The sequence below is a fragment of the Dermacentor silvarum genome, chromosome 10 (genome assembly GCF_013339745.2).
Source record: "Dermacentor silvarum isolate Dsil-2018 chromosome 10, BIME_Dsil_1.4, whole genome shotgun sequence".
Taxonomy (NCBI): Eukaryota; Metazoa; Arthropoda; class Arachnida; order Ixodida; family Ixodidae; genus Dermacentor; species Dermacentor silvarum.
In genome coordinates this window covers 79,418,966-79,444,387 of record NC_051163.1, presented here as the reverse complement: position 1 = coordinate 79,444,387, position 25,422 = coordinate 79,418,966, and the positions used below count along the sequence as shown (strand labels likewise).

The 25,422-nt window shown below is 45.4% G+C and overlaps 2 protein-coding genes across 2 annotated transcripts in view; one reads left to right on the top strand and one right to left on the bottom strand.

The window, feature by feature from the left end:
- The window catches only part of LOC119466159 (minor histocompatibility antigen H13), a 36,247-nt gene extending 24,252 nt beyond the window's left edge, over window positions 1–11,995 (bottom strand). The window contains exons 1-7 of the mRNA XM_037726654.2: window positions 11,783–11,995; window positions 11,055–11,153; window positions 9,531–9,613; window positions 5,352–5,461; window positions 4,232–4,317; window positions 2,414–2,539; window positions 2,203–2,260 (exon numbers count right to left, since the gene is read on the bottom strand). Coding sequence (XP_037582582.1) covers window positions 2,203–2,260; window positions 2,414–2,539; window positions 4,232–4,317; window positions 5,352–5,461; window positions 9,531–9,613; window positions 11,055–11,153; window positions 11,783–11,974 — 754 coding nt within the window. The 5' untranslated portion in view covers window positions 11,975–11,995. The remainder of the gene's footprint in view (window positions 1–2,202; window positions 2,261–2,413; window positions 2,540–4,231; window positions 4,318–5,351; window positions 5,462–9,530; window positions 9,614–11,054; window positions 11,154–11,782) is intronic.
- A 1,589-nt stretch (window positions 11,996–13,584) lies between these two features.
- LOC119466158 (protein FRA10AC1 homolog) lies at window positions 13,585–19,410 on the top strand. The gene has a single exon (XM_049657380.1). It carries the CDS (start codon window positions 14,132–14,134, stop codon window positions 15,077–15,079), a length of 948 nt encoding a protein of 315 aa, XP_049513337.1. The 5' UTR covers window positions 13,585–14,131; the 3' UTR covers window positions 15,080–19,410.
- Window positions 19,411–25,422: the final 6,012 nt, after the last annotated feature.

Below are 25,422 nucleotides of genomic sequence, written 5' to 3'. Positions count from 1 at the left end.
ACCGGAACTTCACTAGCATGTAAACATCCGGTCGTAAAATTGTACATGGCACCAAAAGTGTAGGCTGCGATGGTGCTCGACGCGATCTAGATCCACCACTTTCTCTACGACAAGAGTGGTACTAAAACGTACTGTCAGCAATACTCGCGATAGTATTCAACGTCGCGCGACCGGAGGTGCAGCCTCCGGTCGCGAAGCCTTGGGGTGACCCAACTTCTCGCGCTTTTGCAAAGCTGGGCGAACCCACCACAGCCGCTTCCGAGGTGTCCGCTCCTTCCGTTTATTCATTGTCCATTTCTAGGAAACAAGTAGGTAGAAGTATAAAAAACAATTTCTTCGCCCACTTCTGTGGCAGAAAAAAGTTGGGCAGATTCCTTGTTGGCGCTCCGCAATTCTGCTCGCACGGGCGCGGTATGTTGCAGAAGTCGCAGGGCGCTTGTTTCGTTGCGCGGTGGTTTTCTCGTCGCGACAATAGATTGGGACAACGCCTCCTATAAAGACTTTTGATTGGGAGCATAGGTCTCAGGTATCACGTAGAACGCGCAGGCTTCGGCGAGCCCCAACACAAGGGCCAGCCCGGGTTTTAGCTTTGGTGTACTGGAGGCGCTGCCAATAATACGAAATGATGAAATGTTATTACAACCTGTAAATAAAAGCTATTAAAGAAATATAATCACGCCTAGGCACCAACCTTTGACTCAGCGATAACGTGCCCGTATGAGAATTACGGAACGGCTACGAGGAATTTACCAAAGGTCGCAGATGACACGCAAAGTTGCGCGAAATGAACACTTTTGATGACGGGTGGGAAAATGAATGAACATACCGCTCGAAATGGTGCGATAATGAGCGCCACCACGCCGACAAACATACGCAGACTAGATGGATGTGGGCGAAAGCGGCAGCGGTGGCAGCGGCGATAGCAAAACAAATGTGAACAACTTGGACAAACGCGGAAAAGATTTTCCGGCCGCTTTGACCTTTCCGCCCGCTTGCCGCTTCCCGAGTGTGAACGTAGCCTAAAGCTCGTTTCACATGGTGCGATTTTGTCTGCGAATTCGCACGTGCGAATTCGCAGCTGCGGAAAATAGGCCGCTGGAGCCTTCGTGCGTGCGTTTTTTCGATGTTCGGCGTGCTCAACTTCTCTGCGAAAAACGCAGATGCGATGGTAGCCACTGTAGCGGTGGAAACAGACGACCAATAGGAGACGGCTCGCTCATATGTCATCGCCAGTCAGAATGCTTAACGAGTATGCGAAAAACGCAGCTACCGTAGATCCATGTGAAACGGGATTGCGAATTTCGCATCTGCGGAAATCGCAGCTGCGAAAAACGCACTGCAAGTTCGCATCATGTGAAACGGGCTTTAGGCAAGGATCCGAGAAGTCCGCGCGCGATGTGCTTTATCGCCGAGTCGGAGACGCCTACACGCGAGAGGCTTAGCCGCGTGTCCGAGCATTCCGTGCCCGAAGCTCGGTCGCGAAGTCCGCGTCACCGATACTCGGAATGCTTAGCCGCGGGTCTGAGACGTCCACAAAAAGCGGGATCGGCCACACTACTGCTATGTCCACGTAGCGCCCGCTTCAACACTCGTCGAAATTACGGAAACTGTCCGGAGCTCACGAGGACACCGCAACAAGCGGAGCAGACGCCGCCGTCACGGAGCGAGCACCGAACCAATGGTGAACCGCGCTGGAGTCACGTGGCGGGCGCGGCCAATCGGTGGCTCCGGCACGACCTTCAATCATTTGCTTTTTGTGTGTTTGTTTCTGTATGGAGGAGATAGCTGAAGCGGCAGATTTGAAGACGGAGAAACGCGCTTTCCAACGAGACCAAGATGGCGGCGCTCGGCTGCGCCGTTCCGAAGATATCGTGGCTTCAAAAACGCCGTTTTTTCGCGATTTCCGCGGAATTTTTCGGCACCTTGGCTGATACAACAATTTTTTTAGAGCACTTCTAATTGGTTTTCAGTGATGATATTTCGGAATCAGATAGAATAAGAGTTACAGAAACTGAAAATGTGATTTTCAAAAAATCGATTTTTTAGCCATTTTTCGCGATGCGAAAGCCGCGTCCCCCCTTAAGCGACGATAACAATGTTTTAACAAACGTGATGCTCAATCTTTCTACAAGCGCCACAACCTCCCTGCACGTTCCGATCAGCAGTCAATCCCTCTAATGCCGGAGCCAAAAGATAACTCACATTTGATGGGTGCTTCGAAAGACTTGGCAACGGTCACCATGACGTCGGTGCCAAAGACCTGCGCATCAAAAGAAGTCCCAGGAAAAAAAAAAGGAGGTTTTAGCAAGCGCACGTGGCAGCCAAAGGAGCGCAACAGCACACACGGAGGAGTGGGGGCCGACCTTCACGGAGGCAAGGTCTTTCCCGGTCTCCCGGCCCAGTTCCCGCTCACCCAGAAGATGTCGTAGACAAAGAGGCCACCAAGCAGGATGCAGCCGGTGGACACAGTGTTGATGTGCAGCAGCTCGACGCCGTTGATAGCGAAGGCCAGGCCGAAGAGGTTGTTGGCCACCCAGTGCTGCAAAATTTGAGCAGACAGGCAACACGGAAAACGTTGCCGCGAAAAGCACGCAAGGCGCGCATAGTGGCAGTGCACCTTTCTCAGCCGCCCCGATGCGCAGGTGCCACAAGCCCGCAATGACAATAACGCGTTCAAAAAAGTAGTAACCAAATGCCTGGCACACTTGGTGAGACGGAAATCTCCCTTCCATTTGCCCCATGAACGTAATGTAACTATAAAAGCAACCAGGTTAATTTTCGAGCTCGACCTGAATACAGAAAACAGTGCAAGAAGACATGGATAAGGGAGCAGACAACACAAGCACGTGTGTCGTTTACTCACTTGCCTCCGTCTTTTGAGCTGGTCCCCTGTATGAAACCTAACCAACGAGCCCGAGCCAGCGCCTTGATGCTCGTCCACTTTGTACTCCCCATCTTCATGATCAGGCCATTGTGATGAGTAGGAAGAACGTTTTCCTTTAATTGTTGCCAGCAGCTCCTCAAGATTGAAAGTCCATCGCGTACTGTGCAACCCTCAGTCCCCTTTGTTCACCAGTGTGAAGTTTTCTTAGACATAAATTCTTACATTTTCTTGTAAATTTTCGCTGGCAGTTTCATTCCTCATGGTGTGCCATTAGGTGGGGTTTCGTTTGACCAGTGCTTGGATTTTAAAAGAATTTAAAACCTCACATGCTCTCCAACCTGGTACGATTTTTTTCTTGAAACAGGCTGCATAAGCAAAGCATGAATGTGAAGGCAGTGCACCTTAAGGGGCACTGCTTTCGCATTACATCTTAGAACCCTACATCTTCATCCAACATCTAACAAGTTTTTTTTTATTTCTAGGTAGATTTTCATGAAAATTGCGGAGCTGAAGTATTTCTATGTGCTAATTTAGGATATACATTCAGATTTCTTGCATAGTAAGTGTCTTTCTAGAAATTAAAAAAAAAATCATAACTTGATTGGAGGCGGGCTCTTTACTAAATGGTGTAATAAATATCGACATATAAAAGATGATCTTAAATAATTGAAGTATGCAGTACAAGAATGAATGCTCTAGACTGATTTGAACCAAAGTTACAGCATGTCAAGCTTTTAAAGTTTCGACTTATAGTAACACCCAGGACAAATTATCACTTTTTGAAACTTTCTGCCATAATACTTGTCTACATTATATGCCTACTACAACCTCTGTCTAACTTACTGACAAAAAAAAAAAAAAAAAGGAAAAGAAAGAAAGAGAATTGTCCGACAGGGCAAGTAGAACCAGAGAGATCATCACTCCAAAATGGTGACACCGGCAGAAATACTGTTTTGAGAAACTGAGGAAAACCATTTCATCACATGTTTACGACGATTATGGCAAAGGCTAAATCAATCAAGGATGATACAGCGATCCAATCAAGCAAGAATAAATGATCTACACCAATCTGGAGCAATGGGACCCAATAAGATATTTGGGACAATTTTTGGCTACAAAAAGCATGTCCATGTATGAGCTGCTAACCTCTTGAATGCTTGATGTCGGAAGCATGTACTGGTATCCATGACGCTGCTTTCGACCTCTGCATTTGTTGTGAATAAGGTTGCACGGTGGGAGTGAAACACTGGTTTATTTGCGACATTACTTGCTGACATCTCAACCCTCTCTAAGTAAGCGCCACCTTCAGCTGAAACTGTCAACCCTCCCAGTGTGGCAAATGCCTACCTTTTTCCAGAGGTACCAGACTCCGAAGATGCAGCAGCAGATCCAACAGGCTATGTCGTCATAGCTGAAGCGGTAGTCAAAGTACTCTGCGCAAGGTCAACAGAGACGGCACCAGTTAACACTTAGTGCGCTGGAAAGCAACACAAGCGTCAAAGACGACTGCCAATGCTAACATTTTACAGCAAGCTCATACATTCTGACAACTGGTTTTAACTCAACTGTAGTCACCTGTTGATTACCAAACAAAAAAGCAATAGAAAATCAACAACTCAGCAAAGAAAAAAGGATTATAAATAAGTCTTATGAACATTTAATGCCATAAGAAGCCTGAAATCAGGGAAAATACTGATGCAAAATTGAGACAACACATCATGGCATCTTTGGTGATTAAGGCCAGGGTGTGAAAAAAAAAAAAAATTGATGAAGGGAACTTTTTTCCTTCAATTGTCATTTCCTTTATTGGTAAAATTGAACTGTACAAGACAAACACAGGGTGGCATACCGAAAGCATACTTCACGATACTAGCCTGCCTTTGTGGTACTACAGAGGAATTTTAGTGGCTAATGATGCTTCTGCAATAGCAACGCAGCTTGTGAGGAGAGGCTTTGCAAGCTGTAAAAAACATGCAAAAAGGAAGGAGCAGTGGCGACATCACTCTGAAGTTCATACTCCAGTTCCTCTTGACGTCATGCATTTACAGCATCTGGTCAGGTCTAGTTAATTGCTTGTCGTCAATGAACAACTACTTCTCATTCTAAAGGACCCATAGAGTCAGCCTCTCGGAACCTCATGTGCGCAAAAAAAAAAAAAAAAAAAAAAAAACAAAAAAAAAACAAGAAAATGCTTGTAGGCTGGCAACAATACACTAACTTACTGGCACTGAGGCTTCGGAGCGATGTTCGAAAAAGTAAGTTTCGTCTTAATTTTCTCCAGTAATAATGAATGCGAACCTAACGTGAATTAAAAGAGTTCTGAAAGAATGCTTCGCCAGTGTAGATTGATGTAGTGCTTCTCTTTAGCACCCATATAGCCCATATAACCTGCCACTTCTTCAGTTGGAACGAACCAAGAATGATAAAAAATTTCTGCACTTTCTCGCAGCATTTAATGATGCCTCACCTTCGCACTCATCCGTCTGTGTCGTCGACCACCGCTGGAAGGAGATCCTGTACTCCCAGCGATAAAAGTCACTGGGCAGCAGACTTCGCAGGATGCGGCTGAACGCCGGGCTGCACAAGCAAAAAGTCTACGATTAACAAAAACGCAGGGAAAATACGCAGACACCAAATGATGCCGCCTACAGAAGCACTGCTTCAGCGCTACAAGCGCACCTGCTGAAATCTCTGCATCCCCATCAACTCGGGACTTTGAACTGTAAACACGTTGAGCATCTCCTAGATCCCTCGGTTCATCTGTGGTCCCAGTTCGAACTCTCTCTAGTCCAACAATGGAGCCGTCAGGCCCGTAATGCAGAGGGCACTGCGATACCTTTTGAACACGATAAGAAAATGTCGGCGGTAAATAATGCTGCTGTGAACATGCGAACCAAACATTATGTGAGACTCCAAGTCTCGCACAATAGACTGCTTGCTCTGTCCTGTTGCTTTCAAAACCCCCGTTTGTTGTGTTTTTTTTTTTGCCTTACACAATGTTCGCGATAATGCTCCCCAAAGTGCAATAGCCAAAAGACACCAGCTATTGGGCACCTGCATGTACATCCTTCCAGAATTCCTACAGAACGGGACAGCAACAGTTGCTAATACCTAGGGAAACTTTATTTATAAACTCTAGGGAAACTATCGGATGCCAGCCTTGAGGGGCTAACCACAGGCACAGCGCAGAAAGAAAACCAAAAAGAAAAAATTTCAATTAATTAAATTACGGGACTTTGCGTTCCAAAACCCTGGCTTGATTAGGAGTCGTGCCGCAATGGTGGACTCCAGATCAATTTTGACCATCCCGGGCTCTTTAATGTGCCCCTAAAGTTAAGCCCACGGGTTGTTTTTGCATTTTGCCCCCATGGAAACACGGCCGCCGCAGCCGGGATAGAACCTGCATTGTTGTACTCAGCAGTGCAACATAGCCACTAGGCTACTGCAGTGGCGAAGAAAAAACAAAGATAGGAGTGAGAGACATATCACACAATAACGTTTTCTTGGGCAAGTTGGTGCCTGCTGAATGACACGATACTGTAGCTGCAGTGTAGCACAAAAATCCCGAAATAAAGGTTAACACCGACAGACAGAGTAGAACTGTCTGTCGGTGTCGACAGACTGCGCTACTAGTGAGAGGCAAGGCACAGCTATCAGTGCCACCTTAGCTCAATGACGAACCCATCATTTGAGGGGAATGTATTCCTTCGAGATTGGGAATATAATTTCTTCAAGAAGGTACCTTTTGAATATATTTCATGCCCAGGCTCCTGTAGTAGGCACTTTTAACTCTCATTGACATACGTTCTGTGTTGCACATCCTTATAGGATACTGAAGATAAATCTTAAATTACGCTTTAGTATTAACGAACTGCACTTCTGTAATGCCATTAATCAAGGACCATAGTCACATAGCTGGAAGAACACAATTACCGCAAATTTTCTTACAATATACCACCAAATATGGCATCACGGCATCTCTAAAATGGCACTGCAGCTCCGTGGAAGTGCAGGGACGTCGAAGAATTGCTTTGTCTTGAACATCGATTGGTCGAAAAGATTGCTGCGGCTGAGCAAATAAATTTTCTTGAGCTAATATTTTTCAAACAAGGCCTTAGCTCTCCTGTACCACATTTTACATTATCGTTTACTTAACATTTAGTGAAACAAGTAAAGGAAAATACAGGTGCACGATTAAACCAGATGTACAGTGAGGGTGAAGCCTCTCCCCTCTCTTCCAATCGAGCCCCTCACAGGCACTGTTTGTGCTACATAGCTGTGCAGCTTTGCGTGAGTGGTCATGTTTTGTTCCAGAATTCCTGCGTATTAGTATTAGAGAATCTGTTTAAGCAGACTAAAACCACTATGACAGACAGAGCACTGGTTGAGTAATTAGTCTTCAAATGTTTTCTAGCTCCGCAAAGAGAAAATCCCACTTCTCAGCATTCCCAAGCACAACACAGTATAGCAGTACAATTTTTTCTTACGAGAACAATCAAGCCTTGATATAATGAACACGGACGTATAACCAATTAATGGATATAACAAAGTAAATTGATAACGTTCATTACCAATATCATGCAATGATCATAAGGTCATAACAAACATTGGATATAACAACGGTATTTTCATGTCATGTGCAACTTTGTTATAACAAGGTTCGACTGTAATTGTAAGAGGTTCTATGATTCTCAACAAGAAAATAACAGGCCACAAAAAAGTATGATGAAGTGAGTGGTGGGCAGGACCATCACATGGCTTAAAAGTAACTGCACCAGCTGTAAATCACAGTTCTTGTATGCTTCTCCTATCATGATGTGGCATCTGTCAAAACCTGTCATGCTTGCGTCAAAGATACATAGCTTGGTTTTAATTTAACAGAGGCATGGAAATTTTTGAGCCTTCTATGCTGCATTTTTCTTGGTTTAGTTTCTTTTGCATTTTTTGTAATCTTGAGCAAGAAAAGACGCTTAAAAAAAATTATGGGGTTTCACGTGCCAAAACCACGATCTGATTATGAGGCACGCCGTAGTGGGGGACTCCGGAAATTTGGACCACCTGGGGTTCTTTAACGTGCACCTAAATCTAAGTACATGGGTGTTTTCGCATTTCGCCCCCATAGAAAAGCGGCCGCCGTGGCCGGGATTCGCTCCCGCAACCTCGTGCTCAGCAGCCCAACACCATAGCCACTGAGCAACCATGGTGGATAATCAGATGCTTTTGGTGGCAGCTGACACTGTTTCCTGTACCCGCTTGGCCCAGTTTTTCACCGTTTTCAATCACGAAGCTACGACAGCAAGATGAAGTTCAGACAGTATAGCACAGGTTTAACTTATCTGAAACTCTTGTGGCTCGATAACACCAAGCTCGCACTACCAGCTCAACTACATTATACCTGACATGACAATTTTTCCTGTTTTGTTTTTGCTTCAAATGGAAGTTCCAGCCCTCCCAGCCTTCAAAAACGAAAATACTTGCAAGTATCAGAGTGCCCTAAACAGTTAACCATAACACTCGCTTCTAAGAACCAGGATCACATTTGCTACCGATGAGGTGGATTCGTTATGATGTCCCAATACATTAGCTCGTTTCATTTCTGCAATCCCAAGTGAGCACAGGCAGAAGAAATCTTTATATTTTTATTAGCGAGATCTTCACACCTTGCCTTATTGCTACAGAGATCCCAAAAGTTTTGCTGCGTGTCATGACCAGGGTTAGTACGGAACACTTGGCTAAAAATTCCAGGTCAATTGACGGATTTCAAGGATACGGAAGGCCAAAATTCAAGGAGGGGGAAAGAAGCCTTATTCGTACATGTACACTGAAAAATAGTGACACCTCCTTCTTTTTAGTTGCAATTTCATGCAGCTAGGCATCTGCTAAGTAGGACACGCACTTCAAGCTCTTCACGTTCATTTTCTAGCTTTCCCATTGTAATGATGTCAATCACCTGGCATGATGGTTAGAAGTGTCTGACTTCAGCAAAAAGTACTCGTGCTCAAGACAAGTGGCTGAAACTTATTTCCATCAGGCTCTTCTAGAGAGTAGGGCTTGAAAATAGAGCCATGATGGCTGCAGTATGAACCAAGTAAAGCAATAAAATGGTAGCCCAGCTTGGTTGCTCGATCTGGCTTTGTTTAGCTCCACGATGGCAAAGGCGATTTAAACAAGCCTGTCGTTTGTGGCTGTGGACACACCGCATTGCAATTGTTTAGTAACATCCTCTAAAGAAAATATCTGGAATCGTCTGCCGATAGACAGTGGCCATGGCATGGCCTTTATGCGAAGCTTGTTACTTTGAATGCTCAAATGTCGCCCCCAACCCCAGTTTTCAAAGATTTCAAGGAGCACATGTATTTTTAAGGAGTTATAAAGGCCCTTGAATCTCCTCTGCCAAATTAGAGATTTTTTAAGGCTTTCAAGAAGATGTATGAACACTGGTCATTACACCACAAGAATGTCGATGATGCCAGGTCCGGCATATCGAGACCAACTTCAAATCAAGGTGTCAAGTTTTCAATCTTCATACTTGCAAAGTGCCATCCTCTTGCATGCAAGAGGAACCTTAGTAGTTTCTATAACTTCAAAAATATGTTTCAGTGCTCCTTTATTGAACAGATAAATTTATAGCAGACAAAACACTCACCTCAATATATGAGCCAGAGCTAATACTCCAAGTAAAAAGAAGTACCCCGTGAGGAGAAGGTTGATGTATTCTTTTGAGAAGAGCTGCACAGAAAAAGATCCAAAAAACACTGTTATGTGAACACCCCACATACTACATTACGCTAGAGAAGACAAAAGCGCTGTTTAAAAAGATAAACGAAAAAATCGCACAGCAGTTTTAACTAGTCATACTCCCTCTGCAGTTGCAGCGCCTTTCGCAGATAAATACAGAGTGCTGCAATGCATTTCAGCAGTGTGTGCAGCATTGTTATGTAAAGTTCTGCAAAGAACCTGAATGCCAGCAGACAGAGGATACCACCAATGGCTTTCTTTCTTTTTTTGCTTTCGTCTTCTGCTATCGGGTGTCCCAGTTTACACAGAGCAAGATTTGAAAGAAAAGTGAAGCTTTCAGTGCGGGTGAAACCGATACCACAGGACATGATTTCGTAGCGCAAACATTTAGAAAAGGAACAACCAGTGATAGCAAAGAGCTGACAGAAAAACAGCTGCTGCTGCTGCTGCTACTACTACTACTACTACTAGAGTAGTGCCTGTCTTTCTGTCTGCTCTTTCCTTTCACTGGATTTTCCTTTTCTAAATTTTTGCGCTCCAAGATCATGTCTCACAGTTAAACGCCAACTCGCCTAAGATGAAGTTATCTAGCAAACGTAGTGTAATGTTGTTAGCAACCTCCTGAAGAAGCCTCCGGTACATGTTTTTGTTAACAGAGTAATCAGTACTAATTAACAAACTTTATTTCTTAACCTTAGAGCCACAATGTCAATACAAGATTTTGTAAAGCAGATATGAAAACATCACTTTCAATTGTTTTCAATGTGCTACCTTTTTCGCAGCTGTTATTTCCTGCATTTAAAGGGAAGCCACTACGGTGTGCCAGCCGAGGACCACATCGTCTATTTATGGTATTAAGGGATTTCTTTTAAGCACAGGAAAACAAGGTACATGTGAGGTAATTGAACTTGGCACTCCCTGTAGTGTGTAGCTGCATTGCTCCTAAGAGTGGTGCGCGTTTGTCCATATGGCTGCATACAAATAGGATCTCTTGGCTGCTGTTCTCAGCTAATGGGCTCAGAGAATACTGCAACGCAGGCACAGATCATGGGAAGCGCTTTATAAGAAATGAGCATGCTTTGTGAACTTCTAGATTGCTGGAAAGCAGTCATGAAGGTCGTCAGGCTAACTAACAGCTGCATCTAAAGCATTGCACTGAAGTGGTGGAATCACTGAAAGGGGCCACTGTTAAATGGCTGTATGCACAGTGCAGAAACTGTTACGTGTAGTAGATAGGTGGCAAATGCATTAATCAAACGCAGCATATTCCTGGCAATCCGTATCGGCTATTGGGGAATCAACATCACACAATATAGAACACGTCACCTCGGGCCACAAAAAGAAAAAAAAAGAAAAAAAAGAAAACGGGCCCAACTACGCGGCTCTTAAAGGATTACAGGTGCAATTACGTGATCGAACGTTTTCATCGTACCTTGAAGAAAATGTACAAGCCAAACAGTGCGCCACTGGCTATGACTGGAAACATGGCAGCATCCTTCCTCGTCATGGTTTCGGGTTTTTCGCCCGACTCCTGTAAGACAAAGATATCGCGAGAGGCCCCAACATGAACGACGGGAGAGCTTCATTGTCAGCGTTTCATTCAGCACACGATAAACGGGCAGAAATTAGAGATAACATTTCGTGTAACGGAGAGCGAGTTCACATTGATGTAAGACCGCACGGCCGTTTATAGCAATTTCAACTTGCCAGAGACAAAAAATGCGATGTTTACTACGAACCGAAGTACAGGCGAACCGATCGGTCGTTTACTGTGGGTCACATGTCTTTGTTTTCGCACATGGTATCATTTGGGGTATGTTCTTGTGTGAACAAGCAATTGAATTCGGCAGAAAACTGTTTTGCCGGCAGTTCTACGAAGCATCGAAAGCAGTGAAAGCAATAACAAACCCGTAACGATCAGTGTTGCAATGCATGAGCCCAACTGACACGTCTCCTTAGCACCACGACAGGTATTCACAGTACGGCGCGCTTCAACTAACAGAAAACCCTGGCCGATCTCAGAAGCACGCGATGGAAAACGTTTCAAGTTCAAGCGCATACAGATGCTGTCGCCGGCGCCAAACGACGCCAGTTTCCCTGCTTACGTGTAACACACCGCGCTGACATATGTTGCGGAGAGCAAGGATCGAGCATACTAGCCTTTTGTTTCCGCTGGTGTGTGACGGATTTGAAGGCACCCAAGACGATGGGGAAGAAAGCCATAAGCATGATGCTGGTGTAGGCGACTGCCTGACCTGCGGGAGTCGGCTGGAACTTGCTCGTTTCATTTTTGACGGCTTCTTTGAGCGTCTCGTTGACCTGAGCTATCACGTCGTCCGCTGCGCCCGCCATGTCTGAGCTAGAGAGGCCGCCACCAGCGCGACCAACGTTCAAGAAGCGCACACAGCAGTGGAGTAAAAAATTAGTGACGTCATTGTGACAACTCATTGCGCGAAGTTGTTGCTCCGATACTGCCATCACTGGCCACTTGGAAAATATTTTTTTTACAAAATAACCCTTGGTACACCTTTTTAATATTCTTGCATATGCAATCAAGTGCAATATATTTGACTTTGTCGTAAGCACACAAAGTGCACGAACAGAAAGAATCGACAAGAATCTTGCTCATCCGCTCTTCTTGTCATAGACATGAAATGCATGTATATTAAGTTATTTTTTTTTAAAGATTCTCCACCTGCTCCCTGATCAGGTAACAAGCACAACATGCTATTGACAAATAAACCTTGAAATTTATAAACTTTGAAACATTTAACTCTATGCTTGTTGTCTATCCTGTCATATCTCCACTTCCATATGCTCACTTCCACGACCTACTGGAACTACAGACCTGCACAGATGTCCGGCTTCTATGGGAGCAGCTTGCGCCCACTTTCGTTCAACCGGTGGCCATAGGTGGCGCTTTTATAACCTGTTCGTCTGCTACTCGGCGGGTGGCTGGGCGGCGTTCGAATACATTTTCCTTCCTCCATGTTCGAATGTACGCGCCTGCTCTTCTGTAGCGGGCTGCTAGCATATGTGACAATTTCTTACGAAGACAACAGCTAGTGTGTAAAAATTGTTTAAGTGTACTCATTGTATTGGCATGTAATAACGCGTAAAATAGTACACGAATTCTTTCTAGGTTTGATATTATGCGGAAATTTCGCGCCACTCCACACAAGAAAAAAAAAAAAACTCACTGATGGAGTGATTGTTTACGTGTTTGTTCGGCCCGTCAAATATGCATCGCAAAGCTTTTATGAAACTGTGAAAACTGATGGTAGAGTCCTTGCTTTGTTCTGCTTTACATGATGGCAGACAACATGTATACCATAATGTGATTGTTTACGTTATCCCACCTGTAATTAACTCAAGCAAGCTGCATGACATGCCTTCTGCAGCGTCTGCAGATTCACGCAGTTTGTGTGTGGTCTGCGTATACATATCGTCTGCGTGATTCTTTTAAATTTCCTTGTTCATATCAATATATCAAGTTTATTATTATTGTATTTCATTATTACTCCATTGTACTATATTTTATCCTATGAATCTTCTGGTAATCAGATTTTTCACCCTTCTGCGAAGGCAACGGGAAGAAATGTTATCGTCTGCCGGCTGTACTCGTTTTTCTTTCTTGCACCGCTCTTCCTGCTGTATCTCGTGATTTAAATGAGAAGCAATCATTTGCAAATTTTCTTTTCTTTTTTATTTTTGTGAATCTATGCATTTACAAACAATGCAAACGATCTGTGGCTGCCGAAATAGCGGCACGAGCGCTGGAACAGATCGCCGAAGCAGACGACAGCGAACAGGTTATAACTAGCGCCACTCTGCTCGCACGTTCTATCCCTAGCGGCAAAAGGGGTGAACTAGACCAGGCGTGCTGGAGCAGGGAGATCTGTGCAGGTCTGTAGTTCAGTAGGTCGTGCTCACTTCACATCACTTCACGCATGCGCACCTGGTTCCTGCTCCTGTGCTGCGGCCGCGGCCACTAGCACAAACCAACAGCACCACGGGGCATTGACGGAGCGAACAAGCCCCATTTGCTGGCTGGTGTCTTGTTATGGGCTGGTCAACGTTGCTTCGTGCAGACCGCTCTTGCTCGCTGTTTACTTGAATGCAGTACTTTCGGTGCTTATAAATTGATAAGCAAACTAGTCATCTGGGTGCATTTCTTGTTTAAGTGATCAGTGCCGACTACCGGATTGCGTTGATGGTACGCCACTGATGTGGAGCGTCGTCACTGGGATACAAGTGCGGTTTGTCGCGTTGTGTTCTGATGCTCGAGTAAGCGCACAGTCGACTCCCAGCCAACCCGTGTTCCTAATGTACAGCGCCGCTGCATGTCGGTGATCGGCACGCACCTGTGGCATTGCGCGCTTTCGTGCGAGTCTTTTTTGAAAACGCGCATGGCGTCTCGCTGACACGTTTTGCGTGGTGCGCGTTCCTCTGGTGCGCTTCGAGTAGCGGTGTCTGTCATTTCGCTCGTACTCCGCGCAACCGCAGGCCATGGAGAACGACGGACGCAGCGAGGACGCCGACAGCGTCGTCGATTTCGCTCGCCACCGCGGAGGCAACGAGTACGACTCCAACTTCGAGACGGACTCTGAGTCGGTGGTCGCGGCCAACGAACGCAAGGACCTAGTCGCGCCGTCACCGCCGCGACGTGAGCCCAAGGCTCACAGGGACGTCGTGACCAAGGAATACAGCCTCGAAGAGAAGCGACGCGAGCGCAACTGTTTCCTGGCGCTGGACGCTTACACGAGGCACAAGAAGCTCATCAACGACTACCTGCTCTGCTACCCGGGCGCTACGTCCAAGTTGAAGCGAGACACGAGCCGCGACCGTACCGACTTCGACGTCATCCGCGAGAACCACCAGTTCCTGTGGGACGAGTCGGACGACGAGGAGCCGCCGACGTGGGAGAAGCAGCTGGCCAAGCGCTACTACGACAAACTATTCAAGGAGTACTGCATCTGCGACCTGACGTACTACCAGGCGAACAAGATCGCCATGCGCTGGCGCACCGAGCAGGAGGTGATCGCGGGCAAGGGGCAGTTCAGCTGCGGTGACCGGCAGTGCAAGGAGGCCTCTGGACTGCGCACGTGGGAAGTCAACTTCGCCTACTTCGAGAAGAACGAGAAGAAGAACGCCCTGGTGAAGCTCAGACTGTGCGCGGAGTGCTCCTTCAAGCTCAACTATCGGTTCCAGAGGAAGGAGCTGACCAAGAACGTGGCGAAGAGGTCGTCGTCTAAGCACGGCGGTGGATGGGAGAGGAAGAAGGCCAAGGTAGACCAGGCTGAGGACGAGAAAGCCGGTGGAGAACCACCCGCAGTAGATGAGAAAGAAGTCGCCAAAGATGCGGAAGAGTCCGTCTGGAGCAAGCCGAGCACTGCCGAAGAAGAAAAGAGCCAGGAGGAGGAGTTTGATTCCTACCTGGCCGACATGTTCCTTTAAGAACCGAATCTCGATCGATAGCTCTTTTGACCTCTCATCTCTTTTTACTTCATCCGTGAATGTTACTCGCTTACCTGTGATGATGCCGACGGGGCAACCTCGGGGTATGCCTTTTGCTACGCTGGTAGGCAGTGGAAGGACAAGGGGTGTAACAACTTTTGTGCTTGTTTGGATGTGGTGGCGCGAACCGTTTCTGCCGACTGGTTGTCGTTTAGTGGCTAGGGACAATTGGGACACTGGTAAGCAGTTTTGCTCAAGTACCAAGTGCTCAGTGAAAGGCTTTTCGTGTGAATTGTTGCAGACTAGCATATGAAATGGCAAGTGTCTTGTTCATTACCAAACAATTTTTTTTAATGTCCCTGAATACAGCAAAGTGAGCAAATAATGAGCAAAGTGTGGGATTGCAAGGCATCGGCAGTGTTGCTCCAGTATCAAGTCCTCTGCAAAAGGCTTGGTGTGAACAGTTTGAAACTAGCATTTGCAACGACAGTTGTGTTTCTTAATTTTTTTTTTTTTGCATATGTTACCAAATCACGTTACAGAAAAAGTACAGGATTGTGAGACAATTAAGCATTGTCAAGTAAGACGAAGTGCTCTGTGGAAGGATGTATGGGTTGTTGCGTGCTAGAATTTGAAGTAGCAAGTGTTTTGTTTATTTCTATACATTTTCCTGAAATATCGCCAAGTAGCATGATAAAAATAGTGGATTGTGTAACACTACACTCGCAGGGTGCCCCAGGAGATGTTGCGACAGCAGAGTGAATTTGGAGAGCTTCTGAATTTGTCCAGTTCACCTTGTTTGCAAGGAGTGAAATGGCAGTTGGGTAGCCATGTTGATGGATGCAGTGTGTTAATATGTGAAACATGCGAAGGCACTTTCACAGAGGTAGAAAATGGGCTGGAATTGACAATTAGAAAACTAGTGAGTGCCGTCCACTTGGAATTTTCCAACTAAAAACGCTCGTTCACAGACTGCATGTCTCCCTCCAAATGTGCCCCCTTTCCCTTTCTCTTCTGATGAGAGAGAGAAATAACTTTATTGGCATCCTAGGGTTAAAGGGTGGGGCCCTTAGTCGAGTGCTCCGATGACCACGGCGATGTTGCAGGTCCGCTGCACCAGTACTTGCTGAACCTGTGGGTTTACGTTTTTTAGCACAGCCTCCCAGCTCTTCCAGGGAGGTAACATGAGCACAAAGGCTTTTTGAAAATTACTGTGAAAATTTCACGCCCTCATACCTGGTCACTTCGTATGTGCTGCTATTCGATGGGCTTTAGCACAGCCAAACCCTTGCAGAGTAGAGAGAGAGAAATGAAAGGCAGGGGGAGGCTTGAGAAAGGGCTATTTTTTTTTTAAAGGGGAGACGTGAGTGGTGCGTAATGTAAGGATCAGTATGGTTGGTTGAAGACGAGCAACAATACAAGTTGTGGCAATGTGCTGTGCACGAATTCGTTTTTAGCAATAGTGCCAAGCTGCCTGCACTTTTCAAATTTAGGGGTGGTTCATCATACGGGTGCCATGTTTAAGATGGGTCACTTTCATCGAGTGCTGATTGGTTGAGCCGACCTAGTGCTCTAGTTGCTCTAGTGAGGCGTTGCTCGGGCCTCATTATCATGCACAAGCAAAAAGTGTCTTTGAAAGTGATCAGTCGAGGCCATGAACACTTAGCATATGCAGAAATCTTGCATCTCATGGAGGAAATCAAGCTCACTACTACTTATTTGTGTGTGCACTGTCTGATAATTCATCCTGAAGATTGAAGGCTGGCAAAGGCCTGGTGCTTGTTTGCTGCATATGGCTTAATGCACTACCGTACTTCGGGATCCTGGCTTCTTCGGTCATTGGTCGCTTGTGCCATAGATTTTAGCAGTGCATGTTCGGTTTTAGGTGCCAAGAAAGCGCATCTCGCCAGCCAGCATTAGTTGAATGCACCATGTCCAAGCTACTTTCAATTTCATTGAGACATTGCTGAATTGCAAGGGCTGGTACTGCCTTGGTATATGAGGCATATATGCTGGTACTGATTTTAAATGGCCTATAGGAGACTTGGTGATCCTTGTTGGACGTTCATTTTCTTACAGTCGTTCATGTGCATTGCTTGGCAGCCTATCTGACATGTTGGTAAAGTTGATGTGAAGCATTCGATGCAAGGATGGTGAAATTATGCTTGGATATTTGTGCACCTCCACGTAGCAGCAGCAGCATCTTCGGTGTTGTCTCATGTCATTGATTGAGTGTTTTATGTTTGTGCCCCACTTCAGGAGAAAGCAGCCATGCATGGTGCATTGCTTTTCTATTATTATTTATCCCTGTGAAGCAACAGCACTTATGCAAGTATGGATGCACTTGTTTTATTTATTTGTATTAAGGTGTTTTATTTTTCTTTTAGCATTCTGAGGTGATGTGCCGCGCTCATTGCGAGCCTGTATCTTTCTGTTTTTAGTAATTGCCATTTTTGTCGTTGGCAGGTAGAACATTAAGCGCACACAAATCGGGCGGCAGAGTTCGTCACGTTTTCTTCATTTGCTCATTGTGCTCTGCAGTTGCACGCATCGCATGAAAGCTGATGTGTTTAATTTTTATCTTTTCACCAAGTTGTGAAGCTCTCTATGCATTAAGCAAAATGTTGGTGTATTGGTTGAATTTCATTAAACTTGGCATTATGATCCAGTTCTGTTTGTTCTGCTAGTGCGTGTGAAATAATCGAAGAACAAAATGTAGGTTCGGGCTAGTTTCTAATTCACTTTGCTTTTCACAACAGCACAACCAGCACAAAAGTATTGGGGGTCTAACAGACATCATCACAATGTTAAGTGTTGAGTTGATGTGAATTGTATTTAACACTGAAGATATATTTAAAAGGTCATTTGGCAAGTTATACAGTCAGAAGCAAAAAACAAAAGAAAACATCAGAAAGATGGAACTTGCCAAGGAAACTCCGCAGTCATGCTTTCTTTGGAGTCAATCTTCGCTCCCTTTCCGGGCAATGATGAAGCAGTCATCATGAAGGCTTAAGATATCACCTCATTCATTTCACGTCTGGTGCAGTGTAAATGTGAAGAGTAGTTGCTGCAGATATTCGCCTCTGTTTTTAAAGGCCTTCTGAAGACCATAAAGCAGGTTAATGGTTCTCGGTAGGATCACTAATGTGTTTTGGAGAAGAAAAAAGAAAAGTGGCCATAATCCTACATACATATGAGCACTCACAAAGGCACAAAAGTGTTGGGCAGAAGGCAAGCATCCATGTCGTAATCTCGGCCCTTGTGAAGCTTTCACACCTGTGGGAGGGCTATCAAAACATTTTACACAGCCACTGGATATGTCCTGACACTAAATCACTCAGTCTGTTTACACCACCCCTACATTCTGGCCCATTTCTTGCCCGCTTGTGGGCAAGTTGGGCCACTTGACCCAAACGCAAGCCGATGCTCTGAGAACTCATGGAATTTCCCAACCCCACAGCATGACATGACATGTTACAAGTGCCAACAGCTTGGACTACAATGGCTTGGTGCCACGATGATGGAGTTTCCTTGGCGAGTTGCATCTCTCTGGAGTACATCAGATTTTCGCTTTCCACCACATGATTTTGTGCTATACTGATGAACAGGTTTCTCTGGCAGTGCTGTGAAAGCTACGGAGGCATAGAGTGCTGTTGAAATGATGCTGACATTCTCATCTGTATTAGCTCAAGCTGGGAAGCAAGAACACAAACGTGTTGTTTAAACTGCAAAATAAGACAAAATACACTGCTCAGTGTTAAATTCGACTCAATTTTCTGCTTTTCCCTTCCACGTTTGGGCAAATTCGAAACCGTTGCACATGTAACCTACACTGATTCTGTATCTGTTCCAAGAAACCAAAAGTGCTGTCAAATGCTGCCGAAATACTTGGCACAGGAACACATGCTGAAGCTATGCCCTGTAGCTTTCTCTTCATTACCACAGAATGTTGTCCACGAATATAGGAATGCATGGGAGAGCATGTAATAAACTTCATTTGGAAGTTGGCACTTGTCCTTGTCAGAAAACGTGTTTTGTCCCTATTGTTTGCTGGTAGGGTATGGCCAGTGTATCGCTCATATATCGGTTCACATACCAAGAAAGCATTTGAACCTTGTTGTGGTCTACCAATCTGAAAAGCTAAACTTGTTAATGTAGTAAGAATGATGTCCCGAATTTAGAATTATATCAGAATTATTCCCTAGATTGCTGCTCTCTAGCTATCGCACAGTGGCTGCTACACTACCGATGCCACTCTAATCAGTGGCAAGTGAGGATGAGCCTGAGGCACCGTCATTTTAGATGTCGTTGCCTGAGGTTGCAGGGTCAAATCCTGGCCGTGGTGGCAGCCTTCCAGTCGGGGGGGGGAGAATGCAGGGACGCTCACGTGCTTAGATTTCATTAAATTCTGATGAGGACTGTTAATTTCATATGAATTTCATACCCTACGAGCCGACATGGAAGCTCGGAAAGACTTGGAATACAAAAGACGTTTGGTGACGCCGCGTATATGTTCCCGCACTATGTCCCCCTTTCGTCTTAGATGGTGACAGCATCAGCTGAAGACTCGTTTTATCTATACACAAGGATTGCAATGCATTGCAAATGAGCATACAACCCAGCTTGGTGAGTGTCGAGAACTTTCTTCGCAGAAAAAACGGCGCAAACATGTGAAAGCCATTTTTGACGCGTGACGTCACACTGACATCCCGGTGCTGCAGTTTAAGCGTGATATTCAAGGAGTGAATCGTTGGCTTTAGTTTTTCTCCCCTAATAACCAAACCTCTTCCACCAAATAAATGAAACTAAAGTCTTGAAAGCATACTTAAAGGTACACTAAAGAGAAAAAGCCGGCAGATTCCATGCCCTGTGGGAATCGATGTTATGCGAAGCAGTGTGCGTAGATCCTACCAAGTTAACGAAACGACCATTAGAGCACCAAGGCGTAGACGGCTGTTTCATGACCTAGATGACACGCATGTCATTACCTATCATTTATGTTAGGCATACACTCTTGTCACACTATGCCAATTTTGGTACCTACCAAGTTAACGCCCATGAGAGCACCAAGTCGTATGTAGGTGGTTCTTTTATGACCTACATGACACTCGTGTCATGATCCATCATTTATGTTCGTCATACACTCTTGTCATACTATGCCAATTTTGGTATATACCAATTAAGTCAACGAAACGACCATGACAACACCAAGACATAGGCGGCTAGATAGATAGATAGATAGATAGATTGATACTCTCAAAGTGGCAAATGTTCGCCAAGAAATACACAGCATTTAAAAACTCGGATGGAACCGCCGCGTTCACTGCGTTCAAGTGAGCAACGCCATTCCGCACGACATAATAGCTGGCTTGCACCAACTTGCCAAGCCTTGCGCCAGCATCAATGGCTGGTAGGGATCACCAAGAACAAACTACTATAATAAATTGTCAAATAGAAAAAATAACATTTGTTGTTTTAGTGCAGCAAAGATAGTTGAAACAGAATACAATTTACTCGAATGACAGTATTGCGATTCAAAATTTTCAAACATATTCTTTTTTACATCGGATTTCTAGTTTCATTGTTTGTCCCCCCCCCCCCCCCCCACCCCTCACATCGTCACGCATCAATTGAGCACTACTAACGGATATCTCTGGCAATAGGTTTTGGCGCGCCTTTCGTTCCAAGCTTCTCGACCTATTTAGATGGACCTTGCTAAAGATCTCAAATGACACAGTAAATTGGTAAAACGTTCTTTCGAAGCTCAACCTTTATTCATTAAAATGAAGGATAATTGTCATTTCTTGAATTTAGCGCCAATGCAACAGCTTCGCCGTTGTACCGTAGAAAAATTCTCGAAACTAGTGGTTGAATGAGTTGAATATTTGGTTGTTTAGTAACGCATTGCATCCCTGCCTTACCGATAATAAAGCCCGGTGAAAATAAACGGTTTCAAAGTCATGGTCGAAGATTATAGGTGTTCTGTGGTCAAATTTCAGGCGAGTTAGTGCGAGTATGGCACGCGAACTTCAGGAACGGCCGTACGTAATGCCTTTATGCCAATGTAGGTACTCTGTAAATAAATAAAAAAACTGGTGCGACCGAGTTATAACAGACAAAAGGGGCCCAGAACGTCCGACACAGACTCTTAATTTTGTACCACATACACTACATTTAATCAGATAAAGGTTGCATGTTTTGTCTCCTGGACTAGTCTGCCGAGTGGTAGGAGGCCAAGATCACAACTGGGGATGGCTGGCCAAGATCTATGGTGTCTGTCCCGTGTTATGCATCTGGCAAGCTTCCGTGTTGGCAAGAAGACATGTCAGACATCATGTGCTTTTTCATTCTAATTATTGTGCACAGAGTTATCAGTATGATAATAATGTTATGGGAAGGAAGAAACGTACTGGTTTTACAGATGGGTTTTAATGGCTGCGCAGGGAAGCAAAAACCTAGAATCTTCTTTGTCGTCTCCCAGGGCACCAACCATGTCCTCTTCTTTCCACCTTACGCACTGTGACATTACCCCCGTCAGAAGAAGCACCTTACTGGTGCGACTCACTGGTTCCAGAAAGGAACGGTTTGAGGCGGCTGACGTGGACGACGTCAGATAGAGGTGAAGGCACGGTAGCATCCAGTGGAGACACTTGATTAAAGCCCCTTGATCTTGAAAGTAGCGACACTCTCCTCCACGCGCGCGCTTTCCTCCTCAATTCTTCTCGCCCGTCGGCTGCGCGCGCTGCGCACGGCACGCTATTGCGCCTGGGCTCCCGCGGACGGGCCGCAGAATTCGATGGAGGCGCATTATTTTGGGCCAGTTGCGCGCCCTAGTGGCGTAGAATATTTTGAAAAATGGTGATAACAGCATGGAGAATGCTGAAGGCAACGTTTATGATGAGGTTGGTTTCATCTTAAAGCCGTATGAATGACACACACTGATGTAAAAGGAGCTTTGAGGCGAGTTCTATACTCCAGTTATTTTTTCTGCCACATGATACGCTGCTTTATTTACTTTTTGCATCTGATCTAGTATTGCTTGTCGCAGATCGCTCTATGTTTGGCAGTTTTTTTCTTGTATGTGCACGCATGTGCACCGCAGGTATTATATTCAGTGTGCCTTCTTATAATGAATTACTGGCGAGAGCATCGTCCGTCCATGTGTTTGTCTCAATGTCAAAGTAGCTTTTGCGCTGTGGTTTCTGCATTGAATAGGACGGTTGCACAATTTCAGTGCGATGAAGCGGTGCCGGCAGCCACTCATCACCCACAATAACAGAAGCTGAGGAAAGGTATTTACAGATTATTCTTTAGGCGTCGGTGTCAATTAAGCTTTAAAAAAATACTCGGTATACCTATGGGAGAAGGCAATCTATATTTTTAGGCAAAAGATACGCCTCTGGAAAAGGTATTTTGATAGTTCACACCAACATACCTTTAAATTATGTAGTAGGATAGTTAAAATTGTGATTTTGATTAGACATCAGAAAAACATTTATCACACAAAAAACAAAAAGAATGGTCAGTAAGATGCTTTATTGTCGTGCATGTGCAAAAAACGTTATTTGACAAGATACAGATAACGTAGAAGAGTATCATATAATATTCAGAATGAGAAACAATGCTAGTGTACAAATATGCCATGCAGTACGGATGGCAGCTGAGAAAAAGACATGCCCAAGAAAACAACAGTAGTAACATTACGCCATGGCACAAACCTACACCGTTTAATACATGATAAAGCAGTATCAGTGCGGCCGAAAGTTGACGGGCAATTCGTTCTTGCGCTAAGAGCTTGTCCTTTCCAAAAAGCGGCTCTGTTGCGATCAAAACGACACTCCACGTGTAAAAGATACCACGTTTTCTTTTGAGCCGAGCCACTATTTGCAAAGAATATGCCATGCGCGAATGCTCAGGAGATTTGTTTCATACTGGGCGCGCATGCTCAATCGAGTCCTTAATTTTAAGAGCTCTATAGTTGGATACAGCCCAAGAACGAAGTGGCAAACAGCCCTCAAAGCGTGTCTTCCAACCAAGGGTATCGACCGTTTGTCATGACGTCCTGCTTAATCCCCTAGCGCGACATCGCAGTTGGCTGGTACGAGCTTCTTCGAAATGCCATTAACCGCAACATCATTACTATTGGCCGCTGCCACTTACCGGATTGGAGGTAAATGAGTAAACAGTTTTGAGTTCTGTCCGAGTGTAGTTGATGAAAAGCGCAAGTGACATTTACAAAATAGCTGTATATATGCAGTGAACATTGGTGAGCTTGGCTTCATATGCCTCACAAAAAAGCTGGCTTAACTGGTATAAGGGGCGTAACGAGTCTGACGCTTGACTGCTAAGCATTCTTCGAAGGCTTAGGTAAAGCATTCGACTTAATAGAGGCAGCTGGAGCCCCTTTACGTCTTTCATAGTCAGTCACCACCACATCACTTCATGGTAGACACTGCAACACGCATACCAATACTTTGCGCAAGCCATCACGATTTCCTTGCGGTATCGTAAAAACTGCATAGCCATCATCACGCTTCTTGCTGCAGTTATATGCGCAGCAGCACGGCATAGCGCCAGCAGACAGTGCTCGAAACAGCGTGCTATGTTAGCGCGCGACGTTCTCTATACGCCGAGTCAGCCGAGCTGAGGCGCAAAATGGCGCGAACGAAAAAGCAAAACACAAGCAAAACGCAAGCTCCGCTCGTTTCCAAGCGCAACGGCAGGGAGACCAATCATCGTGCAGGAAAACGCGCCCAAGGCCGTCTGTCGCGGAGGGGACTCGCGAGGGGCGAGGAGGTCGCGCGCCGGCGGCAAAGTACAAAGAGTGGCGGTACTTTCCTACATTAAGGGACTTTACACTTAATATGTGACAGGCGGCACCTGGCGGAGGATGCGATAAGGGCCGTAGTATCGCGAAAGGAGTTTCTCCGAAAGACCGACCCCAGTGAACCACAAATATCCATTGGATGTACCACAAAAGACCAAATATCCAAGACATTTAACGACGTCCAGTTTACATCTATAGTACGTTCGACTGGTACGTGGCAGTCAAAGGTCATCCAGAGGACGTCGAATGTCCTTATGATTTGGACATCTCTTGCACATTCAAAGCTCTCGTGCATTGATCGTACATAGTGCGTTATGAGTAGATGCACGCACTATGCCGCAGAAATACAAGCAAATTGTCTCTAATGCCTAACAATGGGAAGCTAGGAGAGCAAAAGCATTTAATTAATTATTTTGCAATTTAGCACGACCTTTGCTCGCACAGTTGGAGGTCTAGTAACGTTGCTGCCGGACACCGCGCGCAAAAGCCAATACTTTCGCCATTTTTTCGCTATGCTTTCGGTCTCGGTTACGTCATTTTCTTTCTCATACAAAGATGATTTATTTTTCAGTTATATCTATTAGTACACTGTTGAAAATACGTAACCTTTAACTTGCTGATGTATTACGACAATTTATAAAGAAAAAAAATGTGGTTGATCCCTCTTATATAGGAATCGGTATAGAACACGAAAGTGAAACGTGTCTTCACAGAAGTAGTGTAATGTTTATTGCACATTGATATATAATGTCTATTGGTGTTTTGTGGCTAAAGCGCCCTTAGGCGTTGATGCACCCACGCTGACGCCTGGTGGCACGTCTCCTCCATCACGACTACCAACGTCGATGACCATGAGCAACCGTCGTGCATATGGAAGCTGCACTACGCTGCACACGCTAGCACAACGCGAAAGACGAAGCACGTAACTGACACACTAATACAACGCGCAAGACAAAGCACGTAACTGAATCGTCACCGAGTCAAATCAGCGCGTACAGCGCGTCGTAATTGCAGCCTCCGCGATCAACTTCAGAAACATTTTCAGAGCTAATTGCGGAGGCCACGCTCCGCTGTGCTGAGTACGGTGAACGCCACCTATGTGGCGTTGGTAGTGCTTCTTGATGCCAGCGTCCCTTCGAATGCTGGCATCGAGGCGTCGTAGTGCTGAGACCACCGAAGCGTTCACTGTCGGTGCGCGTTAGTGTCATAATGCAGTACTTCTCTTTTTTGCTCGTAGGCGGCGGCACCGCCCCGAGCAAGAGCGCGGGTACACGGAGGAGTGTTAGATATATAAGGCGCGTCTGTGTAGCTCCCTGCAAATGCGTTTGTGGCGCAATGGGTTAAACGCTCGGCGATCTATCGTCGCGGACCGAGAGGTCGTGGGTTCGATTTCCAGATTTTGCATGTTTGTGGAACTTTTTCTTCTGGTTTCTTTCTTTGTATTATGTTCGTGTACATTGTAAGCTGACGTATTTCCGTGACGGAAATACGTCAGTGAAGTCTTGGTGGACCCCGG

Excerpts from the sequence above, each read along its gene's own strand:
- LOC119466158 (XM_049657380.1), top strand. The coding sequence starts at position 14,132 with ATGGAGAACGACGGACGCAGCGAGGACGCCGACAGCGTCGTCGATTTC.